Source organism: Photinus pyralis, unplaced genomic scaffold (genome assembly GCF_008802855.1).
Source record: "Photinus pyralis isolate 1611_PpyrPB1 unplaced genomic scaffold, Ppyr1.3 Ppyr1.4_unclustered_Scaffold19, whole genome shotgun sequence".
In the NCBI taxonomy this organism is placed as follows: domain Eukaryota; kingdom Metazoa; phylum Arthropoda; class Insecta; order Coleoptera; family Lampyridae; genus Photinus; species Photinus pyralis.
The window spans coordinates 60,563-70,519 of NW_022171100.1; the positions used below are offsets into that span (position 1 = coordinate 60,563).

At 39.5% G+C, this 9,957-nt stretch overlaps 2 protein-coding genes across 2 annotated transcripts; one reads left to right on the top strand and one right to left on the bottom strand.

Annotated features, from left to right (window-relative positions):
* The first annotated feature begins 8 nt into the window (after positions 1 to 8).
* On the top strand, positions 9 to 650 carry LOC116181756 (inosine triphosphate pyrophosphatase). The gene has a single exon (XM_031502178.1). It carries the CDS (start codon positions 66 to 68, stop codon positions 621 to 623), a length of 558 nt encoding a protein of 185 aa, XP_031358038.1. The 5' UTR covers positions 9 to 65; the 3' UTR covers positions 624 to 650.
* Positions 651 to 4,187: 3,537 nt separating this feature from the next.
* On the bottom strand, positions 4,188 to 6,645 carry LOC116181722 (heat shock protein 70 B2-like). Its single transcript, XM_031502141.1, has 3 exons — positions 6,417 to 6,645; positions 4,752 to 6,233; positions 4,188 to 4,701 (listed from the first exon to the last, which is right to left on the bottom strand). Exons 1-3 carry the CDS (start codon positions 6,588 to 6,590, stop codon positions 4,465 to 4,467), a joined length of 1,893 nt encoding a protein of 630 aa, XP_031358001.1. The 5' UTR covers positions 6,591 to 6,645; the 3' UTR covers positions 4,188 to 4,464.
* Between the last annotated feature and the right edge of the window lie 3,312 nt (positions 6,646 to 9,957).

A 9,957-nucleotide genomic window follows, 5' to 3' on the forward strand; every position in this document is an offset into this window, starting at 1 on the left:
TAATCCTATTAGTTTATTTGTAAAATTCATAACCTAACAAATTTAAAGTGTCTTTGAAAAAAAAAATGTCAAAACCAATAACATTTGTAACTGGAAATGCAAAAAAATTGGAAGAAGTAATCGCAATACTAGGCCCCTCATTTCCACGAGAGCTAATCCACAAAAAAATCGACCTACCGGAACTGCAAGGTGAACTTTCGGATGTAATCTACAAAAAGTGCCAGGAGGCCGGTCGGATAGTCGGAGGTCCCGTGATTGTCGAAGACTCGGCACTATGTTTCAACGCACTCAAAGGCTTACCCGGTCCGTACATAAAGTGGTTCCTCGAAAAACTGGGCCCCGAAGGTTTATATCAGATGCTGGAGGGTTTCGAGGATAAAACCGCCGACGCTGTTTGCACGTTCGGTTTTTCTCCCGGAGGTTGTGATGAGCAAGTGGTGTTGTTTGAAGGTCGTACTGAAGGGGAAATCGTACGTCCGAGGGGTCCACGAAATTTTGGTTGGGATCCGTGCTTTCAACCGAAGGGATATACGCAAACTTATGCTGAATTGACTAAGGAGGAAAAGAATAAGATTTCGCATAGATATAAAGCTCTTGATAAATTGTTAGGGTATTTTAAATAATTTTAATAAAGAAGAATAATATGTTCATTATTTTGTTAAATGTTAAATATAAGGAGTAGGTATCCCTACACTATAACTCGAATGAAGGTATTATCTTATCATCACTGTCTTCAGAGGGATGGTGGAGGGGGGGGGGTTCAACTAAGATTATGTCGTAAATAAGCGTGTCCATTTGAATTTAACTTGCCTAATATTCATATTAAATTACCTACATGCCTACATATTTTATAGCAGTGAAGGACGATTGAGATTATTGGTAAAACTGCTCTTAGAAATTCAGCCTCATTTTGATTCACGATCAGATTCAAATAGAAATTTTGTATCCCTACAAGAAGATGGCAACGTGATTACACTATCAGTACCCTTAACAACAGACCTTTTAAATGTAGAGCTTATTGCTATAAAGTCTCGAAGGTATAGCGAAGACGACAAGAAATTTATAAAAGAAGAAATACGAAAACTGTTCATGGAAGGGATAATCGAAGAAAGCACCTCTCCCTGGAGAGCTCAAGTTTTAATTACGTAGAATGCAATTCATAAAAAGCGCCAAGTTTTCAAAGAGTTATTGATTGGATCATTAGAGAGGAAGAATTGCAAGGAACATACGTCTATTTGGATGATATAACCATTTGCGGCAAAACTTTACAGGAGCATGACAAGAATCAAAAATCTGTTTGGTGTGTCAATTTAATTTTATTATCTAATTGCAATTGTAACAGATTATTGTTACAATATACAAAGGTTGAACGTACCTACACCTCTTGTTCGTACTACCTATATTTAAAATTGGTTTCCTGCTACAATAACAAATTTTGTCTAAGAAACGTACATCACTTAACCGACAGCTAGCTCCCATGCAAATTCTACAGGCGTTATGAGCCTTTTCTGTTAAGTCTGAAACAAGAAAACTTGGCGCTCTGGTCTGAGTACAGACAAATAAATATAAATTTAAAAGAGTTCGTTATCTTGCTTCCACTCCACTACTCCCCCCCCCCCCCCAGCTTGAGATCGAATCATATTATTTAAAGAAATGCGCTCGTTGTGCGCTGACATGTCACCTATAATAACTTTGCGCCATTATCGATTTTTAGAAATCCAAAAATACATGGGGGGGGGGGGCAAGTATACGTCGCCCCTTCCCCACAACGTATTTTGTAGCTGATACATTTGGTTGTGAGCTTAACATTGCGCCACTTGAATTTAAGCAAGGGCCATCACGGTTAAGTTCTGACAAATTTTCAAAAGGGGGGGGGGGCAGAACTATATACGCTACCGAATACATAAACTATAAAGAATGAACTAAATATCTTGAAAATTGTAGGAGCAGCTAGGGCCTCGAGCGGAAAAAGAATATGGTGAGAAATTTACCAAATAACTTATTCATTTGAAACATTCAAAGTTATTATACCTATACGATATTTCGTACTTTTAGGACACCCTGTATCCAATAAAGGGTTCTTAAAAATGATGTCTATCCAGATGTACCTAGGTGGCATATACCAGCGACGAAATATCTAGAGGGGGAAGCTATGTATACTTGTCCCCCTCCCCCCAACCTCCTATGTATTTTCGGATTTCTGAAAATCGATAATGGCACAAGAGTTTTTATCGGTGCAACGAGCGCAACACTTTATAATAATAAGACTGTCAAATCTCACGAGGGGGGGGGGGGGGCGACAACTTAAGTGCCCGGCGCTCCTGATGTTAGATTTAAAATATTCATAAGACTACCTACTATACTGCGTTCGCACCTCCAGATGCAGTATGGGGCCTTAGGGGCTAAATGCCTCTCTCTCTAAATTTGCGTCATTCTTCGATAACGCTATCCTTGTTCCTCGCCGCAATGTTGCCAAACTGACATATGATTGACGTGAAGTATTAAAAGTTAAAACACAACATAATCTCCTTGTGCCGTCATTGTCACGGAATCACGTACTGTATGTCCATAAGTATCATAATGGACAATACTGCATCTGGAGGTGAAAATGCGCTATAGAATAACTTAATTTTTACCACCCGCACGTTAGTAAAGGAAGTACTTACATTGGAGTAAAAAATGACCCCCCACTTTTTAATGGAAATACACGTTTTGAAGCACCAGGAATCCGAATCAAACAAAATCTCGACGTCGATCGGTCTGTCTGTATGTACTCTCATTTCCGGGTCAATGACCGAACCGATTGGAACCAAATTTTGTCCACATATTCTTAGAAATAAAAGGGCAGAATCGCGCATGCGCAGGATGGTATCTGTGCTAGCCACAGAAAATGTTTTGAATATGTAAGAAAAAAAATTTGTTGTGGCTAGCAGTTCTTTCTTTTATGTCTAAGAATAATATGTACCAAATTTGGTTCAAATTATATTTAATGCACATATACAGGGCGTCCCAAGTCCCGGAGCTGAGCTATAACCTTTGAAACGATCGAAGAAAAAATCTGAACATTTCGGAATCAACAAAAGATCATAAAAACTATATTCGATAGACCGCTGAAAACTTTCTTAAAATGGGGAGGATAATAACCCCAAAATTTTTAAATTATACAACCCTTGTCGGGTTTAACCTTAGACAGTTTTCTAATTTTAGTGTTTGATGAAAGCTGGATATCAATCATATGGGTAGGTGCAACAAGCACAACGATGCCGTGCCCCCCCCCCCCCCCCCCCCCCCCCCCCCCCCCCCCCCATTAAAAAAAAATCAATTTTAAAATCGATAGATGATACAAAACGGTACGACCATGTTGGAAATTATTGCGCCCCAAATGTGAACAATATAAAAACGAAAAATTGGATCTCCCGGGGAAATACTGTTGCAATTTCCTTGACTCGTACGATTACTTTTTATTACTTTGTTGATGAAAGACTCCATAAGTGTTTGAGTGATTGCTTATTGGAAAAATGAACTGAATTGATACTGTTTTTATTATTATTTTTTTTTATTTATTTATTTCATTTTTTTTATTTATTTTTATAATAAAAACTGTTTGAGACTCAATTCACTTCATTTTTCCAATACTTTTTATTATATTCAACAATTCTAGTGGAAGGACTGTACTCTATGCAAACGTGCGCGTCTGTCTCCTTTCCGCCGTATGCTGCCATGCCAAAACAGAACCACTGCAAAACCAAAACCAGCGTCCCTTTTTCACCAATCGCAAGCCCTCACTCTTAATTTGCCTTATTTACGTTACCGCGGATCTCCATATGGAACCGATCCGAACTTGAAGACGCACTTCTATCTTTGTTCAACCTACGCTTTTTAAACGCGCGCGACTATCGGTAATAAACCGACTCGTGACTACAATTCGTATAAAGCGGTACTTATGCAATTTTACACTATAAGTCAAAACTTTTCTCAAAAGGCTACCCTATGAATATCGCATTAACATATTTCACACAGTAGCTTGGTTACTATAATGAGAACCGTACTTTATTTGAAGGATGTCGCGAAAACCCAAAATCCGCTAGGAACCCGGTTCCAAAGCTTGAAAGTAGCTATAAGAGTATAAGGTGAAATCGTTTTGATTTGTGAACTAAAAAAAACACTATTTTGGCATTTGTAAAAAGTTAAATTCAATTTTGTGCGGTCGGTCAGAGAGTATACAACAGTGGTTCTCAACCTTTTAGACATTGAAACGTCTACAATAGTTGTTTTGTGTTTCATTATTAAAGAAATAACTGTAGCAATAATTAATCTCCTTGTACTTCGCGCCTTCCAGAGAGAACCGGTTGAGAACCACTGGGACATTTGTCGACGAGACAAAGACAATGTAATTTACAGAATGTAGAGAGTTACAATAATCCAAATATACAAAAATAAATATGAGAGTAATGTAATAAAGGGTTAATCGACCTCTTCAACCGTAGGTCCCGCTTTACCTCCTGGACCAGCTTGAGCACCTTGATGCAATTTCGTCATAACCGGACTGCAGTCTTTCTGCAATTGTTTCAGCTTATCCTCAAACTCGTCCTTTTCGGCCAATTGATTTCCGTCCAGCCAAGTGAGCACTTCGGAGCATCGGTCCCGTACCAACTTCTTGTCGTCTTCGGTTAGCTTATCGGCTGGAGCATCTTCGGCAGCCTGAAACGATGCTTGTTACGCTTAATAGTTTTGAGTTAGAGGTTGGGTACCTGTTTTGCGTTGAAAATGTAACCTTCCAGCTGGTTACGTGCGATGATTCGCTCGCGCTGCTTCTCGTCTTCAGCCTTGTACTTCTCCGCCTCGGATAACATGCGGTCAATTTCGTCTTTGGACAGTCGTCCCTTGTCGTTTGTGATTGTGATGCGTTCCGATTTGCCGGTGCTGCTGTCCTTCGCCGAAACGTTCAAGATGCCGTTGGCGTCGAGGTCGAAGGTGACTTCGATTTTGGGAACACCGCGTGGCGCGGGTGGTATGCCGGATAGGTTAAAGGTACCCAAAAGGTTGTTATCCTTGGTCATGGCGCGCTCGCCTTCAAACACTTGTATGGTGACGGCGGGTTGGTTGTCGCTGTACGTGGTGAAGGTTTGTTGTTGCTTGCAGGGGATGCGAGAGTTGCGCTCCACGAGCTTGGTCATAACGCCGCCAGCCGTTTCGATGCCCAAAGACAGGGGCGCGACGTCCACTAATAGGACGTCTTGGATTTGCGAGCTGGTGTCCCCAATTAAAATGGCGGCTTGCACTGCCGCACCATACGCAACCGCTTCATCCGGATTTATCGACAAATTCAAGGCTTTGCCGCAGAAGAAGTCTTGCAGCATCTTCTGAATTTTTGGAATTCTCGTCGAGCCACCGACGAGGACGACATCGTGAATTGTGCCCTTGTCGAGTTTCGCATCAGTCAAAGCCCGTTCGACCGGTTGCAGTGTTGAACGGAACAAATCCATGCAAAGCTCCTCAAAACGTGCTCGCGTGACTTTTGAGTAAAAGTCAACGCCATCGTGCAAAGCATCAATCTCCAAACTCGCTTCGGTGCTCGAAGACAGTGTCCTTTTAGCCCGTTCGCAGGCAGTTCTCAGGCGACGCAGGGCTCGCGTATTACCCTTTAAGTCTTTGTGGTGCTTTCGCTTAAACTCCTCAACGAAGTGGTTTACCAGACGATTATCAAAATCTTCGCCCCCCAAGTGAGTGTCGCCCGCCGTCGATTTCACTTCAAACAAAGAACCTTCGTCGATCGTCAAGATGGAAACGTCGAAAGTGCCACCGCCCAAATCGAAAATGAGCACGTGTCTCTCCCCTTTCAAATTCTTATCTAAGCCATAAGCCAAAGCGGCCGCGGTGGGCTCGTTGATAATACGCAAAACGTTCAGGCCGGCAATCGACCCCGCGTCTTTCGTCGCCTGACGTTGCGAGTCATTAAAATAGGCGGGAACGGTGACGACAGCGTCGGTTATTTTACCACCTAGAAACGATTCGGCGATTTCGCGCATTTTGACTAAAACCATGGAGCTAATTTCTTCGGGTGAAAACTTCTTAATCTCCCCCTTGTACTCGACCTGTATTTTAGGTTTACCGCCATCATTGACGACCGTAAACGACCAATGTTTCATATCGTCTTGGATTTTGGGATCGTCGAATTTTCGTCCGATTAATCTTTTGGCGTCAAATACCGTATTTTTAGGGTTCATCGCCACCTGCAACACAACATCATCGTGAAATGTAATTAACCGCCCACGGTGATGTAAAAATAGTCCATAAATTTACTAAGCGTATAGTAAGAATACCATAAACGATTTTCTCGTACTGTTTTAGTCATCAATTGCTCAACCTTGCCTTTTTCGGTGAAGGTTAATAATGTCTCTTGGTAAGTGTCTCACCTGGTTTTTAGCCGCATCCCCGATCAGCCTTTCTGTGTCGTTGAAGGCGACGTAGCTGGGCGTCGTTCGATTTCCTTGATCGTTTGCGATAATTTCCACTTTCCCATGTTGAAAAACACCGACACAGGAGTACGTGGTACCCAAATCGATACCGATCGCAGGTAACTTAACCATTTTTGGTCTTTTGGTGAACGCGCGTCAAAACTGAACTGATCGCGCGTTTTCCTCAACTTCGGTTTATATTAGTAAGAACTCCCACTAATAAGTGGGAATCTAAATATACTTGAGTTATTAAAAGTGGGACACCGTGCTTCATATCTAAAATTATAGTATTGGTGACAGATTATGCGATTTATTCATTCGGTAGGCAAATTTGAAATGATCATTCTCTAACATCTGTTCCTGATTTTATTCCCTCAGACGACTACCCATACTATAGTACTCGCAAGCTCCAAAAATGGTATAAACACTCGTTCTATCTAATGGTTCTTTTTTTCTCAAGATTCTACTATCACAGTACAATGTTACTGAAACATATGCTGTAATTGTAAACTGTAAAAATTGGTTTGCAAATATGTAAAAGTTATAAATTATGATATGAAAGATCGAGTAGAAAATGTACGAACAAACAAAGAAGATACCTAATACAAAAAAGTTTATCTACTTCCCTAGCAATGCACACGAAAAGATACGAAGAATTGCATATTTTCAGTAAGGGAATTTTTTGCCGCTCTGCTCGAATTCGGACCGGACTTTTGATTCGGCTCATATTAAATAGCACTGATCCTTGAACCCGTAGAAATCGATTGGCGAAAGTTTGACATCGCTGTCTCTTTTCGTTCTCGAGTTAGACAAAGAACAGACGGACAGAACTATCACAATAGCTCACCAAACTTCCTTGGAAAATGCGCCAAAAAATATTTCTACAATTAAGAAAGTTGACAATGCGCCTCCCCTGTCCTGCCAGTCATTCTGTGTACTGCCGGGTATGACTAGGTACTGCTAAGTCCTGCCGATGTATTGCAATGTACTAACCAGCCTTGCATGTGTACTGCCCACGAAACGAAGGACCATGTTATTAACATTTTTTAATTAATGCAACACTAAAAGATACTATATGATTAAAGGAACATCTAATTGCCTTATATTTGTTATTTATACAGGGTCATTCAACAGTGCGTCTGTCTGTCCTAGCCCACACCTCGTACAAATGTAAAAAAATCTTATGTGCAAATGTCAACTGTAGAACTATACTATAGAAATTATTTTGGAATGTACAGGGTGTCTCAGTTTAATTGAGTAAATAGATGATTTTTTAAATAGAACACCCTGTATATTTTTAGTTGTTTCGATATCATTTGTTGATCTCTACAATCAATTTGGATTTAGTGATTCAGGGGGTTTACAATGAAAGGGTAAAAGTGCCATAACTATTTTTTTCAAATGGAAGTGGCACTATTTTATTTTATTATTCGATTGTCTTTTGTGTTCTTTTCAACTCTTATAAGGGGTGCCCAGTGTCTATACGTCGTAGTTTTTAGGTTCTTTAATATTTTCCACAAAAGTACCTATCCATTAAGTACATGTTTTTGCACCGGAGTAGGCTGTGATAATAAAAATTTAAAAAATGGCCGACGGTAAATAGTAGCGCAAATTCATCCTTTGCTGCAAGTGTACACCGTATTTCGTAGTATAATAAGAACTACGAGGCTAAGGCAGAGGACGTCTCTTATAAAAATTGAAAAGAAACACAAAAGGCTATAGAATAGTGAAATAAAGTAGTAGTAGTTCTATTTTAAAAAAAAAGTTGGCGCTTTTAAATTCGGAAAATTTACCATTTCATTGTGAACGCCCTGTATCACTAAATCCACTTTCTCATTATCAAAGTGTTGCCCTTTACTCGGATTAACATAATTCTTGCTCAACGATACGATTCACGAAAGTGCGGCTTGCTTATGGGGAATTGCCCGGAAAATATTAATAAGATGGCAACATTTAATATAAAAAAATACAGGGTGTTCTATTTAAAAAAATATTTACACCGTAAAAATGGGACACCCTGTACATTCAACAATAATTTCTATAGATGCGCAACCATCTGACATTTGCACAAAAGGATTTTTTATATTTTTTACCAGGTATGAGCTAGGAAAGACCAACGTACTGTTGCAGGACCATGTATATTAAATCCACAATTACAGTACCAGGAGTGGTGAACTGGTGAGGCATCAATATATGAGATTGCGATGCAGTAGATATGGGGCCAATTATTACAGTCCTCGCTTTTTAAACAAATTACTTAGCGACGTAGTCAGGCTACCATCCAAAATTTTCAAAAATAAAATTAAAACATTTTTAAAAAAACAAAGTTTTTACGACATTAACGAATTTTTGAATTGTCAATGGTCTTCATCCGATTTCAATGTAAATTAGTTATTAAATGTATTTGTCCCTTGTTTTTTATCTTTTCCAAAATTCACGTTTGTAAACAAAATTTTTTTTGTCTTAACAACAATAAAGGTTTATTATTATAGTCGGTGTTTCTTGTGAGAACTCAGGTCTAGCCTGGTTAACTAATCGCACGGATTAAAATCAAGTAACGATTAGTGTCTGTGTCTGTGTCTGGTAAGGTTATGTAGGGTCCTATTATTATTATTATTATTATTATTATATGTTATACGGGGTGTCAATTTTAAAACTTGCAGTCGGCCATATTTTCTAAACTAAAGAAGATATTGAAATCGCGCAAAACTATTTCGGGGGTATCGAGGGGGAAACAGAATGACGTTATAAGTGGCAATCCCCCACTCCCTCTTCCCCCCCTCAGTCCCCCCCCCCTTAAAAAATCCTAAATGGCAACTCCATACTTGTGACATACCGTTGGAAAGCTACTGAAAAACGCTTCCCAGTGGCACCAATAAAGTCAATATTCACTAAGACAATTAATAACAATTAACAAAGAAAACTAAATGTTGACATTGAGGGATTTATGGCAAATTGGCCAAGAACTTCAACCTGAGCTGCTTCATTAAGCAATCTTGGTTGCTTTCTTTTTTTATTCATAACAGATCCCGTTTCTTCGAATTTAGCGATCAAATCTTAAACATAGACATGGTTTAATTTTTATTTTTTTTTGTTGATTATTAAATTTTTGTTAAATTGTCTTAATGAATATTGACTTTATTGGTACCACTGGGAAGCATTTTTCAGTAGCTTTCTAACGATGTGTAACAAGTATGGGGTTGCCGTTTAGGATTTTTAAAGGGGGGGCTGGGGGTAAACGGGGGGGTGGGGGGGTTCACATTGTGCAATTCACCACTCCTGGTACTGTAATTGTGGATTTAATATACATGGTCCTGCAACAGTACGTTGGTCTTTCCTAGCTCATACCTGGTACTCATAAAGTCATTCTGGTTCCCCCTCGATACCCCCGAAACGGTTTTGCGCGATTTTCAATATCCTCTTTAATTCGGAAAATATGGCTGACTGCAAGTTTTAAAATTGACACTATATGTATATATTATGTACCAGATTATTCATT